General features: G+C 42.6%; 1 protein-coding gene across 2 annotated transcripts in view; it reads left to right on the forward strand.

The window, feature by feature from the left end:
* Nucleotides 1-335: 335 nt before the first annotated feature.
* pi4kaa (phosphatidylinositol 4-kinase, catalytic, alpha a) overlaps nucleotides 336-17,881 on the forward strand; it is a 42,792-nt gene continuing 25,246 nt past the window's right edge. For both annotated transcript variants that reach the window (XM_033646813.2, XM_033646814.2), the window contains exons 1-18: nucleotides 336-534; nucleotides 5,394-5,510; nucleotides 5,626-5,719; nucleotides 6,605-6,693; nucleotides 7,330-7,402; nucleotides 7,486-7,742; nucleotides 7,832-7,898; nucleotides 7,999-8,147; nucleotides 8,235-8,300; nucleotides 8,390-8,486; nucleotides 8,574-8,765; nucleotides 8,855-8,955; nucleotides 12,800-12,929; nucleotides 13,018-13,147; nucleotides 13,825-13,920; nucleotides 14,224-14,407; nucleotides 14,515-14,615; nucleotides 14,734-14,902. In XM_033646813.2, the coding sequence (XP_033502704.1) occupies nucleotides 436-534; nucleotides 5,394-5,510; nucleotides 5,626-5,719; nucleotides 6,605-6,693; nucleotides 7,330-7,402; nucleotides 7,486-7,742; nucleotides 7,832-7,898; nucleotides 7,999-8,147; nucleotides 8,235-8,300; nucleotides 8,390-8,486; nucleotides 8,574-8,765; nucleotides 8,855-8,955; nucleotides 12,800-12,929; nucleotides 13,018-13,147; nucleotides 13,825-13,920; nucleotides 14,224-14,407; nucleotides 14,515-14,615; nucleotides 14,734-14,902 (2,211 nt within the window). In that variant the 5' untranslated portion in view covers nucleotides 336-435. The remainder of the gene's footprint in view (nucleotides 535-5,393; nucleotides 5,511-5,625; nucleotides 5,720-6,604; nucleotides 6,694-7,329; nucleotides 7,403-7,485; nucleotides 7,743-7,831; nucleotides 7,899-7,998; nucleotides 8,148-8,234; nucleotides 8,301-8,389; nucleotides 8,487-8,573; nucleotides 8,766-8,854; nucleotides 8,956-12,799; nucleotides 12,930-13,017; nucleotides 13,148-13,824; nucleotides 13,921-14,223; nucleotides 14,408-14,514; nucleotides 14,616-14,733; nucleotides 14,903-17,881) is intronic.

Genomic DNA, 17,881 nt, shown 5'->3' on the forward strand with positions numbered 1-17,881 from the left:
ATACTTCTACTCCACTACATCACTGAGGCAAATGTTGTACTTTTTACTCCATTACATTTATTTTAAAACTGAAGTTACTGTGTGGATTTACATTTTTTAAACAAAAATTAATCAACAAATACATTTTGATGTATTATTATTACAGGTTAGGCTACCTGGCAGTATGTTGAGTAATTACGTTTTAAAATGTGCTCCTGTTTCTCTCACAAACAGTCGCTCGGTATCTCACGATGAGAAGGTTACCTCTGTAACCTAAAGCAGAGAACCGGGGTTACCTCTGTAACCTAAAGGACTTAGCATCTTTGCACTGTGACCTTGCTTCGCGTTTTCTCACCACCTCGCGCTTGCCGTAGTTGTCAGTCGGGACTCGTACTCCTCGGGGCGAATGAAAGAAGATGTCTGTGTCGGTGTGGCAGCAGTAGGGCACCTTTAAACATGTCTCTTAATGGAGGGGGAAGCAGAGGATTTTACTTCAACACCGTCTTGTCTCTGGCCCGCTCCCTGGCAGCTCACCGGCAGGCGCCCATAGAAAAGGTAACGTTATCCGTTACTGAGGCTAACGACGGTAACAAGCTAATACCTGTCAAAGAGTCTGTGACATTAAAGGCCCGTCCTTAACTTCGCCTCCTCACCTGTGTGGTCTGTGTTATGTTCCTACAAACACAGCCAACATGTCTGACACTTTACCGACACATGAATCACGGTGTCATTTTGGAATGTAATGGCGACACAGCAGCGTTTGTAACTGACTTCTGAGGGGGCTAGCGGCGGCTAACGTTAGCTGTTTTGAACCTGTAGCTAATCTTCTCCTCAGTTAAAGACCTGATGTGTGAAAGGAAGCGAAGTTTAAATGTTCCAGATGTGTACAGTTTTCCCTTTGGGGTTAATGTTCAGTTATTAATATGAATGCAGCTGTCATTCACACAGGGAGGAACAGGAAACTGTGATGTCCTCTCTCCATTTTCACAGGAACAAGTTGGATAACTTAGATCTTCACACTGTTTTATTCTGTACAATGACCCAGAAATGAAAAAGCAACTGTCAGATGTCAAAGAAAAGCAACGATCTTATATCATTTAATTTAAACGTTACATCCATCAGGGAGTGTTCGTTATTTATAAGGGGGGAGGGGTGGTGCAAACAGTGGGAGGCATGTGATTCTTTAAACACTGGGAAGGGGCTTATTTATTTATTTTGGCTCAGGGGAGGGGCGCATCCATGTAAATTGTTGTATTTGTATTTATTTTACTGCAGATCTTTAAAGACAATATGCAGGGTTGGAAGGCATGGCAACATTACACTATTTAGTAGGGGTGCAAGATATTGAAATTTAACTCATTTGGCAATCATGAGTTATTTTAGCAATCATCAAGTCTCTTCTGTGGAATTAACATGATATTATACATGTATGCTTTTATCGCGACGGCGCACCATGAGATGGAGACATGAAATACAGTACTTACTACCTTATCATGCATCCCTACAATTCATTGTAGCCAGAAACTTTAAAAACAGGTCTTCAGATGTTCGAACATACTGCTCCTTTTTGGTCATACGCAATATTAAACTGAATATTTCAGGGTTTGGATTGTTATTTGGAAAGAACAAGACATTTATTGAATTCACTTTTTAGGCCCTAGGATTGTGTTATTTCACGGTTATCTGTTCCAATACTCAACAGACCAAACATTTAATGGATTACTTACTAAAATAAGTAGTAGATTACCCCATAATGCAGCCCTACTCCAATGTCTGATTATGAAACTGAGGGTAAGTTTAACATCAAGTGTGACTCCACCACATACTGTCTCTCAGTCTGGTATCCTGATAATATTCCTCATACAAAAACAGTTATTAAGTTGTTGTGATTTCAAAGAGCTGCTTTTATTTAATTGGTAAATCTTACTCAGAAAAGTGAACAATGAACAGCGTTCCCACAGAAATAAAACGCTGATAAAAATGTCCGAAAAAAATACTGAGAAAATGTCCAAAAAATGTTGTTAATGTGTCAGAAAAAAATATTAATAAAATGACAGAAAAATATTAGTAAAATGTCCGAAAAAAATTAATAACATGTCTAAAAAATTTTATTAAGATGTCTGAAAAAAAATACATTATTTCCAAAAAAAAATTGATAAAATGTCCAAAAATTAGATTATAATGTCAGAAAAAATGTTAATAAAATGTCCCAAAAATATTTTTAAGATGTCCGAAAAAATGTTAATAATATGTGTAAAATAAAACGTTGATAAAATGTCCGAAAAAATACTGATAAAATGTCCAAAAAATGTATTATAATGTCAGAAAAAAATGTTAATAAAATGTCTGAAAAATGCATTATAATGTCAGAAAAGAATGTTTATAAAATGTCCAAAAAATGTTGATATGTCAGAAAAAACATTATTAAAATGACAAAAAAATATTAGTAAAATGTCTGAAAAAAAATTAATAACATGTCTAAAAAATTGACATTATTTCCAAAAAATATTTGATAGAATGTCTGAAAATTTTATTATAATGTCAGAAAAAATGTTAATAAAATGTCCAAAAAATGTTGATGTCAGAAAAAAATATTTATAAAATGTAAGAAAAATATTAGTAAATGTCCAAAAAAAGGTTGATAAAATGTACGTGAATATTCAGTGACAGTGTGGTAAAATGTTTAATGATGCTACTATTGATGGATAGCTAATGTTAGCTTGAGTGGGGAAAAAAACAGAAAAAAAGGAAAATAAAAAGTTATAGCGTATTGATTTGGGGTGGATCAATAAATCTATGAACTAACTGCAGCATTTTCAAGTGACAGAGTCGTGTAGTTGATGTGTGTGGCACAAGCAATCAATAGTAAATGTGAACAGTTGCAACAAGGATGGATCATCAATGAGGCAACATGATCAGCTGCTCCGGCCACACAAGTCTGTGATTTATTGTGTGTCTGCTGCTTTTTGGTGATTTTATTACTATTGGTCTGAGAATGCACACTGCAGGTCAATCTGGCCTTGACAAGGAGGAAGTGTAAACCTCATAGTGGCTTCATAATTCAAAGTAAAAGAGAAAGATTTATTATTTAGTAGGCACAAGCCATAACAGGTTCTCTAAAGGATGTAAAAGGGAGGACACCAACTGTAAGTCCCTCCAAAAAATGCACATTTAACACTCCCTGAAATGGGATTAATCTTGCAAACTTGTTAGATGATGCAATCAAGTGTTTATTAAAATGAATTCAGTGTTAATGTCATTGAAGAACTGCTGTAACTGGAAGAATGCAGTTGGAGTGACCGCATAACATATCTGACTCAGGAGGTTAGGATTTGTGGTCGGGGATTAAAGTGGGGCCACGAGGCAGCCTCTGAAATACTTCATAAGAGCAGAGCAGACAGAAGTGATCAGAAAACACACCCACTGACATTCACAGTGGGGGATTGTTAGCTGTGACAAATAGGAAGTGTATTCTGTGATGAAAGAGATGTGGTGGCAATAATACAGGGAGCAGTCAGCCCACTGAGCTGTTGTGTAACTGGACTGTGTCGACTTTGTGTCTGCTCCTTTATGTCTTTGTAAGGTCTTTTGAAACGTGCTGGTTATGAAGCTCTGCACATGAACAGTTTAAAGGGATAGTCTGGATTTTAGGAGTGTCTCCTCTATAAATACAAAGGTTTTTGTGGATCCCTGAATGCAGCACAGGCAGAACTCTTAATGAGTTTGATAATTGAGCAGTCGATCCAATCAGAGCAGAGCAGATCAGATTGATAGATGAGAGGAGCGGCTGCTGCAGAGGAGAATGAAAGCAGATTTTTAGAACCAGCACCGTGAATGGTTCAGTTTAAGGCTGCTGTCAGCCCCAGAGTGGTCTCCTTTGGTCTGAATCAGGGACTCATGTTGTTCCAAAGTTGTATAATTGCCTAGAGTTGGTTCGTGTTCTCACGGCAGCATTTACAAGAGGACCAGATCAAATGCCTTGTGTGAGAAAGCTGCTCTTGATTGGTCAGAATTTCCATGTGGGAAAAATCCAGGAAGTAAAGTAAACGTTGAAGAAGAGTACACTTGCAAGATAAATGTGACACTTTCTAATGTCACAATGGAGGGACAACTACGCAGGTTGATTTTAGCGCTGCTCATCGTGGACTATATTGCTGTCATTGTTCATTTTAGTCAAAGCATACAGTTTGAAAACGAGGCGCGGCTCCAACTAGAAAACAATGTTTTGATGCATTGGATGTGCTGAATGTGCATATTAAGGCAGTACAGGAGGAGGTGCACATTAATAATCCTCCAGGACTGTAACATGCTCATGTTTAACCCAAACAATGTGTCATGTGACTGCAGTTGCTTCAGAAAGTCAGGTGACATCAAATAATTCCAGTTAGGAATCGAAAGAGGCTAATTTTAGCAGGCTAAGTCCTCATGGGTCCATTCTGTCTGGACCGCAAGTGACTTGCAAACAACAACTTTATTTTTTAGTGCAGTGAATTTCCAGCACAGAGCTTTTATTTTGAAGTGACTAACGGACAGCTACCTGAAAGAGACAGCAAACTAGCTCAATGACATGGCCAAACACAGGTATGACACTGAATGTATTACACTGTGTGGACCTCAGACTAATACCTAAGGACCCCTTGGCTGGACCAGTTGTTTCAGACCTATGATAGTTTGCACAGTTTAGTTTCTGCGCATCAAACCCCAGGAGTCTGCTTCATCACTTGGGCCTCATTGTTTGTACACTAACCTCTTTTCAGTGGGCGTCACAGCAGCTTTTGGTACTCAAGAACATATTGTTGTATTTTACTGGCGTTCAGTTTGTGTGATAAAAGTGTCTCATTGGTTCAACTCCAGCTATTTCATTAAAATGATTTTTCCTGGCTCAGTTAGAGACTCAGATGGTGTCGAAGCACAACAGGTTGAGCTTTGGCAGCTTAAAGCCCAAATCCCTTTTTAACATTTTATTACAGTTTTGGCACGGACGAACGTAACAGAGTCGAGATGATCTCTAGCTTTTTAAATCCAATGTTAATGCTCCACAAATTTCCCTTTATGGCTCCTCATCCTGCAACAGTATCATCAGTTCAAAAGCTCCTCTGCATCTCGTAATGGATAAAACATGTAGGAACTAGTGATGTCACTCTCTGTGTTTAAATCCCTTTCTTAGCTTAAGTCTGGCCCTTAAGCATTAGGCTAATTAATGCCAGAGGCTGGTTTGGCTCAATTCCTGCAGCACATTTAGGCCAACAAAATCATTACGGCTAATGGAAGCAGACATGAGCGATGTGTCTGGTTGAGCCCCGTGGGCAGGTAAATTCAGTACTTTTAAAAGATTGTATGATCCAAATAGCTCACACTTCATCTCAATAGAAACAGCATTAGCTCCATGATCTCCGTGTGTCGTCCGCTCACAGGTCCAGAAGCTACAATGCATGTGTCCCGTGGACTTCAGAGGAGTCTTCCAACTGGATGAGAGGAGGAGAGATGCTGTCATTGCACTGGGGATCTTTCTGGTTGAGTCAAACCTGCAGGTGAACATTGTACATATTTACATCTCTGCTTCATGATCTGTTGGTGTGAATTCACAGGATGTCGACACAGCAGTGGTGACTCTGTATAACATGCTGTGGATTACCTGTGTTACAGCACAAAGACACCATCGTCCCATACCTTCTTGGGTTGCTTAAAGGGCTTCCTAAAGTTCAGTGGATTGAAGAGAGCTCTGAACGCAAAGGAAGGGGTAACTACGCACCTGTGATTTAATAACAATATTAAAATCACCACTTAATATTCACTTATGTTATTCCATTCCCTTTAAATATAGATGCCTTAAAGGGATAGTGCACCCAAAAATGTAAATCCAGCCATTATCTACTCACCCATATGCCGAGGGAGGCTCAGGTGAAGTTTTAGAGTCCTCACATCACTTGCAGAGATCCAAGGGGAGAGGAGGTAGCAGCACAACTCCACCTAATGGAGGCTGACGGCGCCCCAGATTCAAACGTCCAAAAACACATCATTGAAACCACAAAATATCTCCATACTGCTCGTCCGTAGTGATCCAAGTGTCCTGAAGCCCCGACATAAAAAGTTGTTTGGAAAAACGTCATTTGAACTCTGTTTTTAGCCTCATTGTAGCCTGTAGCTCTGACTGCCTCTCTGTGTACACCGACCGTGAGACATGGGCACCGCCTTCACGTGTGTTCACGTGCTTTCGCTGGTCTCATGTGAGCGCGGTGCCCAGAGAGGCAGTCAGAGCTACAGGCTACAATGAGGCTAAAAACAGAGTTCAAATGAGGTTTTTCCAAACAACTTTTTATGTCGGGGCTTCAGGACACTTGGATCACTACGGACGAGCAGTATGGAGATATTTTGTGGTTTCAATTATGTGTTTTTGGACGTCTGAATCTGGGGCGCCATCAGCCTCCATTAGGTGGAGTTGTGTTGCTACCTCCTCTCCCCTTGGATCTCCGCAAGTGATGTGAGGACTCTAAAACTTCACCTGAGCCTCCCTCGGCATATGGGTGAGTAGATAATGGCTGCATTTTCATTTTTGGGTGCACTATCCCTTTAATATAATGTAGGGTGTTGTTTTTTAATATGTGTTAAACTTCCTGTCTTGCAGAGAACCTTCCTGTCGCTGAGAACTTCACCTTTTCTCTTGTGACACTACTGTCAGATGTTGCCCAGCGTGATGAGACTTTACGAGGACAGGTGTGTGTGTTTTCAGTTGCTGATATTGTTTCTCCTCCTTATATTGACCGTGACGAGACTCCTTACAGACAGGATCCAGTGTCAGAGATGGGGCACAGTCTCTTTGCAAATTTGTGCAAAAAAGATTTGTTTAACTTAGTCTAATGAGGTCGGTTTCTATCGCAGTTACATTTTTTTTGTGCAGATAGACAGGAAACATGGGAAAAGACAGTCAAATGAAATGCAACAAAGCTCTTTAGCTGGAATAAATATTGGTAGAGGAAGTACTCAAATCTCTTACTCAGGTGCTTTAGTAAAAGTAGGAAACGTCCTGCATTCACAATCATATTTTTAAGAATACTTCACCTGCAACATGACCATTTGTACATCAGTTACTCACCGTGTGTCACCTTTAATTTGCGACGAAAACTTGTTTTTTCGTTCACGCCTCCACTGTGATTGAAGAATCCAAAAAAGGAGAACATTCTTCAACTAAACTTTATCAAAACATCAGTTAACAAACTGGGACGTGGTAGTATCGATTTGAGAAACAATTACAGCGATCAAAGAGTGTGGAAAAATGTTATTCTGTCCTTTATATTATCCCGTTGATAAGGATGGTTTTGTCGGAGTATATGATGATGTAATGTTTGTCAGATCCTGGAGGCGCTCATGGACATCATGCAGGTGCTGCAAGATATCTGCAAGACTCCGGAGGATCATGATAAAGGTACCAACACCACACACCTCCTGCTTGCTTTGTAAGTTACCTAACGTCTCTGTGTATTAATGTTTTCTCTACTGACTGTACAGACTACCTGTGCAGGTACACTGTGCCCACCCTGCTTGGTGTTGCCCGAGCATTTGGTCGTTACAGCAACACAGACGAGCCGTTACTGTCCAAGCTGTTCCCTCGGCCAGTCACTCCCGTGCCGCCTACAGCTGAGGAAACTGATGCTGCACACCGACGGTCCTTCAATGACTTCCGCTCCATCCTGCCGAGCTCTTTGCTCACTGTGTGTCAGGGAGACACTCTGAGACGTAAAGGCTCCTCTGTGTCCAGTCAGCAGGTAGAGATCATCTGGGAAAAGTTAAAAAGAAAAGCTGACAAACCCAACCTGTCATGAATATATACTTTTAAATGTTTCTGTGTTTCCAGGCCAGTCCTGAGAGAGCCTGTCTGACCCCCATCTCACCTGCTGACCCCTCTGCACACTACTTTGAAGGTAAGCACCTGAGCATGAGCAGCTGAGCCCGTTGGCCTGTCAGGAGACATCTGTGACTCGCTGAGGAACCTGGTTTACACACTTCTGCTTTCCCCTCCAGGCTCATACCTCCCCGACGGCAGCGCAGTGGACCCTGACTACTACTTCTCCACCATCAGCTCCAGCTTCTCTGTCTCCCCTCTTTTCACTGGAAGCAGCACCGGAGAGTTTCACGTCCCTCTGGATATGCTCCGACAGCTCCTTCACATGGTGAGCAGCCACAGCGGCAGACTACATAAATCAGATCAGACACAATGAGACCACATTCAGATTCATTCACTTATTTCTCTCAAACAGGTCGAACAATTTGTCTCTGAGACATTTTTAAAATCACTGGATGAGTCGCTGGCAGAACTTCTAGAGGTATGACTCCTTAATCACGACAGATGTTTGTCTACTCTGTATTTGACACCACCAGGTTCACTGATACATGTCTTCTATTGTCTTTGCAGTTGAACCCTGGTCTTCATCTCTACTATAAAACCTTCAGTGATCCTCTGTATGTAGCCATATTTAAGATGCTGAGAGACACCCTGTACAATTTGAAAGGTAAAGAATCACCTCTGTCTTCATATTATTCAGTTTTCTTCCAAAACATGACTGTGGCATTAACGATGTTTTATCTGTGTTCTCCAGACCTTCAGACAGACTACGTGAAGGAGGTTCATGACTTTGTGCTGGAGCAGTTCAGCAGCAGCCAGTCAGAGCTGCAGAGGATCCTGCATGATGTGGAGTACCTCCAGAGTGAACTGAGCCCGCTCAAACTGCGCTGCCAGGCCAACGCTGCCTGTGTGGACCTCATGGTGTGGGCTGTGACTGAGGAGCAAGGTGAGGAAACATCACCTCATACAGACAGGAAGTCACCTGTCTCAGATGTCACCTCTATTAAAGCTTTCTGTTTTTTAATGTCTCACCAGGAGCTGAGAACCTTTGCACCAAACTATCAGAGAAGCTGCAGTCCAAGACGTCTAGTAAAGTCATCATCGCTCACATGCCGCTCCTCATCTGCTGCTTACAGGTAACTGCTTGGGTGTGAAAACAAAAATGAAAAAATAAGATTGAATAATCTTTGCCAGGAACATGTCATGATCACACCTCCTGTTTCCATCAGAGCTGCAACAGTTAATCCTCTTCTTCTTAACAGCTTCTTACAGCTGCTTTCACACTGCCACACAGTAACCACCCTGGCAACCGCCTACCTGCAAAACCATTCCCCCCTAAAAGTGGCAGAGGTGCAAGCTAGCTTGTAGCTGCATACTGAAGCAAGACGACAGAACTCACTGAAATTCCCAAAGATCTCTACATGTTTGGACAGTTTACTAGTCATCTAAAGTTTGGTGGAAATGTTATCACAGGCCCAGTTTTTGTTCTGGTCGTCCTTATAAGTTGCTAGTGCTGTAACTCCGGGTATTCAGACACGAACAATGAGTGTGTTTACATGGACAGTTTAAGTCCCTTTTCATCCATCTGGAATGAAAGTTCATTCCTATTAAAAGCATTCTCGGAACCCATCGGCTGTATTCGGCATCTGACTTCCGGCAGACGGCGATACAGCCTCTGGGGGCAGACCCCCGATTTTTTTGGCATTCCGGTTTGATTTGGGCGGAGGAGGCGAATTTCCGTTTCCGACTTCCATTTATATATAAGTAAATATGCTGAACCATTGCGAAGGATTCAGAGTTTGCAACAACAACAAACCAGGGCTCTTCCGCTTTTCTTCTGGAGGCAAGATCTCCGGGGTTTGCCTACAGACTCTACATTCACTGAATGTAGAGTCTGTATATAGAGACTATATTAAAAGTGATCTTGTAAACATCTAATTCAGAATGAAAATGGCCAATGCGATTGAAAATTCAATCCGATGTAAGGGGCTGGAATATTCCGTTTCTAATTCCAAATGAAAGAATTTCTCGCACTTGTATACACTCATTCCTCTTTAAGTTCATTCCGGTCTTTCTGTGCATGCTCGTTTCCTTGCCCTTCTGGCGTGATGACGTGTATAGTGCGCATAGCAACGGGCTGAGATAGAGCAGTCGGACTCGTTGCACTCACCGGTTTCCATTCGCCACAGCACGGTCTTCTACCTCCCTTCTTCAACCTTCTACCTCCCTTCTCCTCCTCAACAGACGAAGCATTAGCAGAACAAGGTTGTTGTCGTACTGCTGCTTCAAGAATACAGTCAGGTCCATAATTATTTGGACAATGATACAGTTGTCGTCATTTTGGCTCTGTACACCACCACAATGGGTTTTAAATGAAACAATGAATACCTGCTTAAAGTGCAGACTCTCAGCTTTCATTTAAGGCTTTTTTCAAAAATGTAGTATGAACCGTGTAGGAATTACAACCATTTCTTCACACAGTCCCCCGACTTTAAGGGCTCATAAGTATTTGGACAAACTAACATAATCATCAATTAAACAGTCAGTTTTAATACTTGGTTGCAAATCCTTTACAGTCAATGACTGCCTGAAGTGTTGGACACATAGGCATCATCAGATGCTGGGTTTCTTCCCTAGTGATGCTCTGCCAGCCCTTTACTGCAGCCGTCTGCACTTCCTGCTTGTGTTTTGGGTGTTTTGCCCTCAGTTTTGGCTTCAGCAAGAGAAACGCATGCTCAATTGGATTCAGGTCAGATGATATGACTTGACCATTGCAGAACATTCCACTTCTTTGCCTTAAAAATGTCTTTGGTTGCTTTTGCAATATGCTTCAGGTCAATGTCCAACTGCACTGTGAAGCATCGTCCAATGAGTTTTGAAGCATTTGGTTGAATCTGAGCAGATAATGTAGCCCCAAACACTTCAGCTTTCATCCTGCTGCTCTTGTAAGCAAGACAAGACTTCACTAGAATAAATACAGAGGGTTTATCACAAGATGCAAACCATTGGTTAGCCTTAAAAATGGAAGGCCAGATTAGAGTTTGTCAAAAACCATCTAAAAAGCCTGTACAGTTGTGGAACAGCATACTATGGACAGATAAAACAAAGATCAACTACCAGAATGATGGGAAGACAAGAGAAGGAAGAAGGGAAGGAACTGCTCATGATCCAAAGCACACCACCTCATCAGTGAAGCATGGTGGAGGTACTGTTATGTCATGGCCATGTATGGCTGCCAGTGGAACTGGTTCTCTTGTATTTATTGATGATGTGACTGCTGACAAGAGCAGCAGGATGAAAGCTGAAGTGTTTGGGGCACCATTATCTGCTCAGATTCAACCAAATGCTTCAAAACTCATTAGACGATGCTTCACAGTGCAGTTGGACATTGACCTGAAGCATATTGCAAAAGCAACCAAAGACATTTTTAAGGCAAAGAAGTGGAATGTTCTGCAATGGCCAAGTCATATCATCTGACCTGAATCCAATTGAGCATGCGTTTCTCTTGCTGAAGCCAAAACTGAGGGCAAAACACCCAAAACACAAGCAGGAAGTGCAGACGGCTACAGTAAAGGGCTGGCAGAGCATCACCAGGGAAGAAACCCAGCATCTGATGATGCCTATGTGTCCAACACTTCAGGCAGTCATTGACTGTAAAGGATTTGCAACCAAGTATTAAAACTGACTGTTTAATTGATGATTATGTTAGTTTGTCCAAATACTTATGAGCCCTTAAAGTCGGGGGACTGTGTGAAGAAATGGTTGTCAGTCCTACACGGTTCATACTACATTTTTGAAAAAAGCCTTAAATGAAAGCTGAGAGTCTGCACTTTAAGCAGGTATTCATTGTTTCATTTAAAACCCATTGTGGTGGTGTACAGAGCCAAAATGATGACAACTGTATCATTGTCCAAATAATTATGGACCTGACTGTATAAGCAAAACAAGCCTGAAAAGGCACTAAGAACGGCGTCGTCAAGCATCTTGTTATCCGGAGCGAGGACTACAGTGTTTTCTTCCGGTAAACGTAAATAGGTAACATCCGCCCCCTATCCAATCAGAAACCTTCCCTGCCCCAAACCTTGCGTGGACCCGAATAAAGGCGATTAAACTGATCTCCGTGTAAACCCTCATTCAGAATGCATGTCCCATGTAAAGTACCTGGAAAGACTTTAATTCCAAATGATTTCATTCAGATTTATTTCATTCTGAATGAGAAGCCATCATGTAACCGCACCCATTAACAGCTCCTCCATCTTGTCGTCTTTATGCTTCCACGCTGCCGCTATTTGATCAGCTAAACCCGGATGGCAACGGCTAGAAGTTCAACGTGGTGAACTCAGCATGGCAAAGCAAAATCTGTGCATGTGGGTGGCAACCGCTTCATACCCCAACCGCCTTGTTTGAAACAGCTTCCCCTCTGCTGCCTTGCCCTCACTGAAATGACTGGAGGCAACGAGTTGCCACATGACGGTGTGAAAGCAGATTAAACTAGTGTCTTTACTCCTCTGTGACAGTAAACTGAATATCTGAGAGTTTTGGACAAACCAAGACATTTGAGGATGTCGTCTTGGGCTTTGGGAAACACTGATGGAATTTTTCTTTTTGCTATTTTATAGACCAAACAATTAATCAGTTAATCAAGAAAATAATCAGCATTAATCGACTTTAAAACATGTTACATAAACAGTTTGGATAGGGATCCCTGATAGTAGCTAATTAAGCTAATACTGGAACATTTACAGCAGCTGATTTGGGGAACAAATGATGTAATACTGCAGTTTTTTGTGGGGAGTTGACGCATGCATTGCCTTTGTCATTGAAGAAGCTGATGTTCCCTCTGTATCCAGGGGACAATGTCAGTAAATTCAAGTCAAATGCAGTGTATCCCGTGTGAATGCGCTGCATGAAACACAGATGGTTGTTGTAAATAGTTATAAATTTGTACACACAAATCCACACGTCTGTCTGTGTCTTCAGGGTCTGGGTCGTCTGTGCGAGCGCTTCCCTGTGGTGGCGCACTCTGTCACCATGTCGCTGAGAGACTTCTTGGTGGTTCCCTCTCCTGTCCTGGTGAAGCTGTACAAGTACCACAGCCAGTACACTCCAGGTAGCAACAGAACACTCAGCTGACAGTGTTATCTCCAGCTCAGTGATTTCTCACCAAATCTTAACTTTTTGTTTGTTTGTTTTTTCAGCGGGTGGTGAGATAAAGATCCATGTGACCAACGAGCACTCCCAGTCAACCCTCAGTACCCACTCCAGCAAGAAGAGCCAGCCGTCCATGTACGAGCAGCTGCGGGACATCTCCATCGACAACATCTGCAGGTGAGTTCATCCAGTAAATCTGGCTGAGTTGAAGAATTGTTACCTGATATCTAAGTATTTGCAGCCACATTTAAATCACTTTAAAAATGTATAGTCACCACATGAACGCACTCTCTATCACAGCTGACAGTTTCCTGGCTCTGTAGGACTGACTCCAGGCTGACTGAGGCTGAACACCGCTCGTGGCCGGCTCTATCTACAACTTTCCTTTTTTTTAACCACTGACAAACCAAAGCACATTTATATCATTTATCATTAAAACATCATTAAAAAGAGTGCGCAGCAGTGATTTCTTTTCCATGCTGCGTTTTTCCAGCTTCCTCTGATGCCACTTTTCAGGCCAAACAGAACCAGTTGGTTAAATTGGACCTGGGATGTCGACGTTTCCATTTCTGGCTTAGAGAAGTTTCTCTTCTTGGCCGAATTATACCTCTCAATGTTGTAAACTCACAGGGCGAGGCCTCTAAACCAAGATTATATTGGGGTGGGACATGTAAATGAGGACTGTTTTTAGCTCCAACATTTATCACCACCTGATCCTATGCTGTGGTTGGCGAGGTAAGACCATTTTGTGAGCCTCACACCAACCCTATCGTCGGATGATTTCCACTCTTGGATCTGCGCTGGTTTGTAAGATTGATTGATAAATGAGGTTCAATCTCTCCTTTTGTCCTCAGGTGCCTGAAAGCTGGGCTGACCATGGATAATGTCATCGTAGAAGCTTTTCTCGCCAGTCTGTCGAACCGTCTCTACATCTACCAGGAAAACGATAAGTACGTCCTAAGCGTCATATTATACTGAGTTTGATGAGAATGTCAAGTTATTTGAGAGTTATCTGATCAGGATCCTCGTGGGCACGTCCCACTGGTAGGAGGCCCCGGGGCAGACCCAGAACACACTGGAGGGATTTTATATCTCATCTGGCCTGGGAACGCCTCGGGAGCTGGAAAGTGTTGCTGGGAAGAGGAACATCTGGGGCGCTTTGCTCGGCCTGCTGCCCCCGCGACCCGGCCCCGGATAAGCGGATGAAAATGTATGGATGGATATTTGATTGTGTATTTACCTGTCTTCCACAGGGATGCTCACCTGATCCCAGACCACACCATCAGAGCTCTGGGTCACATCGCTGTGGCCTTGCGGGACACCCCCAGAGTGATGGAGCCCATTCTCCAGATCCTGCAGCAGAAGTTCTGTCAGCCTCCGTCCCAGCTCGACGTCCTCATCATAGACCAGCTCGGCTGCATGGTCATCACAGGCAATGTAAGGTTTTATATCTCTGTCGTTTATTTAAAAGCTGTATCAGATTCAGCTGATGTGAATACTTGTTTTTAACATATCTAACGCTGTAAATTTGTCTTTCATCTCAGCAATACATCTACCAGGAAGTGTGGAATTTGTTCCAGCAGATCAGTGTGAAAGCCAGCTCCATGGTCTACTCCACCAAAGACTACAAGGACCACGGATACAGGTGACACAGTTACAGATCTTTGCAGCTGCTGAGCACATGAGAAAGAGGGAGAATGTGCTGCTCCCCGTGTGTGTGTCATGACAGTGTAGTAAATGGATGTCCCCTCTCCTGCGTGCAGACACTGTTCCTTGGCGGTGATAAATGCTCTGGGGAACATCGCCGCGAACCTCCAGGCGGAGCAGATGGTGGACGAGCTGCTGGTCAACCTGCTGGAGCTTTTCGTCCAGCTGGGTTTGGAAGGGAAGAGAGCCAGCGAGAGGGCCTCAGACAAAGGCCCAGCTCTGAAGGTACGACACACACACATTTACAAACACAGTAGAGAGGAGGCTGCAGCGTTGGCGCAGGTGGGGAGGTGCTCTAAAAATGTATGCCGGCGAAAACATGATCTTGTCTCAAGCTTTGCTCCAGCATAGTGTCGTCATTGAAAGCATGCAGGTGTTTACTCCAGCTAGGATGTCTTCTGTTACAGTATATAGGATATTATTGTACTTCTCAAAGTGCAAGGATGAAGGAGCTGTGTCAACCACGAACAGCAAGGTCTCCAGTTTGCCTCCAGGTGGAGACCATTGTTGCAGGTCTCCCTCTGTCATCTCTCTGCTGTCTGCCATGTGATGTGACATTTTCCCTACTGCCTCATAGGAGTGTTTCATGCCCTTTTTTTCTGACCTTATTTTGATATTGACATCAAACATGTGGACAGGACATTTGGAGAGAGGAGTCCTCTCCGTCAGCTGGTCCTGAGGCTCACCTCTAACAGCACAAGGCCTCAGGACAGCCGTCACGCAGTCCAGCCCAACTTGATCATAGCTAAAGAAAAAGAAAACTGCATCAACTATTGGACATCTACCACAAAAACCCAAAATGAACTTCAGTGCTATTTGGCTCTAAACAGACAGTACACGATGGCAAACTATCTGACCACTGTGACAGATCTGAAACTGAGAAACATACTGACTATGTACAGACTCAGTGATCACAGCCTGATTAAAGAGACTGGCAGACACAGACAGACCTGGGTGCTTAGAGAAGACAGGCTGTGTCAGCTCTGTCCTCAGAGACAGGTTGAGAGAGAGCAACGTTTCCTGCTCCAGTGCAGCACATATGAAGACATCACAACAAAGTTCTTTACAAAAATTAAATGTAAACTCCGAGATTTTGATTCACTCTCTGACCAGACTGAGGGACTGAGAGCTCAACTTTTGGAAGGCAGCAGCGCTCACAGCATGTCATGTCAATGACCAACCAATCACAGCCGACAGATATCTTTCCCTTCTTCTGTAAATATTCAGTCTGATAAACACGGAAAAGTTGATCATGTTAGTGCAGGGAGAGCTTTGCATCTGTCCCACAGACGACAGGCCTACACACTTATAAACAGCTCCTGGAAGAAGATCAGCTCTGCACTCAGGATTTCAGATAAACAGGCTATATGATGCTTGTTATGGTTGCTTAGCAACCTCAGACACAACCTACTGCTGCGCTCTTGACAGCTCTCAGAGAAAAGGCACAAGAGTAGCACCCAGAGCCCGACCTCGTGTTTTCCAGGCGGTTAAAGACGCGGCACGTGTGCGGCCCCTAAGATGCAACATCTGCCTGGAGAAAATGGTGTCAGCACCACAGATGCAGCAAAGCGTGTCAGTGATGTCACACCCTGAGAGACAACCAACACAACATATAGTTCATCTCATCACAGATCTCACTCTGCCTTTTTATTTACTCCTTCACTTCATACGTTTTTTTTTAATTGAATCTTTGTTTAATCAGGCAGTCTCACTGAGATCAAGATCTCTTTTTCAAGAGAGACCTGAGAACAAAGCAACATCCATAACAACAAAAACACACAGACACAAGCAGGAACAACACAACAAGGAATTAATAAAAACAATTACATGAATCATGAAAATAGAGATAGAGAAGCTTTAAAAACTCCAAGAGGAACAAGAGATTCAAGTTTGAGGGTTGATTGTAACTCGTTCCATTTAAAAGGTGCATAGTACCTGAAACCAGATCTACCAACATTTGTGCGCATGCAGGGGATAGCTAAGGTTAGGTAGTCACTGGATTGTGTACTGTAGTTACTGGATTTGAAAGAGAGAAGAGATGTGAGGTAGTTTGGTAGCTTTAACAGTAGAGCTTTAAAAATAAATAACATGAGATGGATATTTCTTCTTGCCTGTAAGGAAGTCCATCCAACTGTTTGATACAGAGAACAATGATGAGTACGAAATGCGTCATTTGTGATAAACCGTAATGCACTGTGATACACAGGGTTTAACTGCTGGAGTGTTGATGGAGCAGCATGACAATACAGAATGTCACCATAGTCAGAACAGACATGAAGGTTGACTGCGCAATAGTTTTACGGCTGGAAGAAGACAGACAGCCTTTAATTCTATACAGGAAGCCTAGTTTGATTTTTAATTTTTGAGTCAACTGTTGAATATGAGTCTTGAATGTTCGACTGTCGAGTGTAATTCCGAGATATTTGTAGGACTCAACCTGAGTAATATGGCTGCCATTTAAAGTTTTGATGGCAGGATATCCCGAGTCACTGGTGGAGGTAGAGAATACCATGAACTTGGTCTTTTCTGCATTTAAAACTAGTCTGTGATTAATGAGTGATTGTTGAAAATCATCAAAGGCAGACTGTAGATGATTCAGAGCCTCGGTTGGAGTGGAGCCCGAAGCATATAAAATAGTATCATCAGCGAAAAAATGGACGTTGAAGTATTGATTAGGAATAACCATATTATTTATGTATAACGTGAACAACAATGGACCGAGGATAGACCCCTGTGGCAACCCGTTTCTGATGACTAGTTGGCTTGACTGGGTACCATCAGCGACCACAGTCTGAGTTCTCTCTGTAAGGTAAGAGTCTTAAATTGTAGTTGTGCTTTGGCAACACGTAAGAAATGTCATGCCAGTGTATGACATGTAAGTTTTTTTTGACACAGTGCTATTTTTAGTCTGAACAAGATCGTATAGAATTTAAGGGCTCAGCGTGCTTGAAATGAACTGAGACGTGGACAGATTTTCTTGATACATATCTACGATGGCACTGCTGTCGCTTTTTCCGCCTTGATTTCAGAATTAACAATATAGTACCCTACTTGAGTGTTGCCATGTTTATTGTTTACGTGATGCAAATCTGGAAGTTCTCTACGATCTGACTTCCTGGTTGTGCCCTCTACTGGATGGCAAGTATTTGAACAATTCCATTCACAACTCAGTCGGATGTCTTTGCGAGCAAATGGTTAATAAGC

Source organism: Epinephelus lanceolatus, chromosome 19 (assembly GCF_041903045.1).
Source record: "Epinephelus lanceolatus isolate andai-2023 chromosome 19, ASM4190304v1, whole genome shotgun sequence".
In the NCBI taxonomy this organism is placed as follows: Eukaryota; Metazoa; Chordata; class Actinopteri; order Perciformes; family Serranidae; genus Epinephelus; species Epinephelus lanceolatus.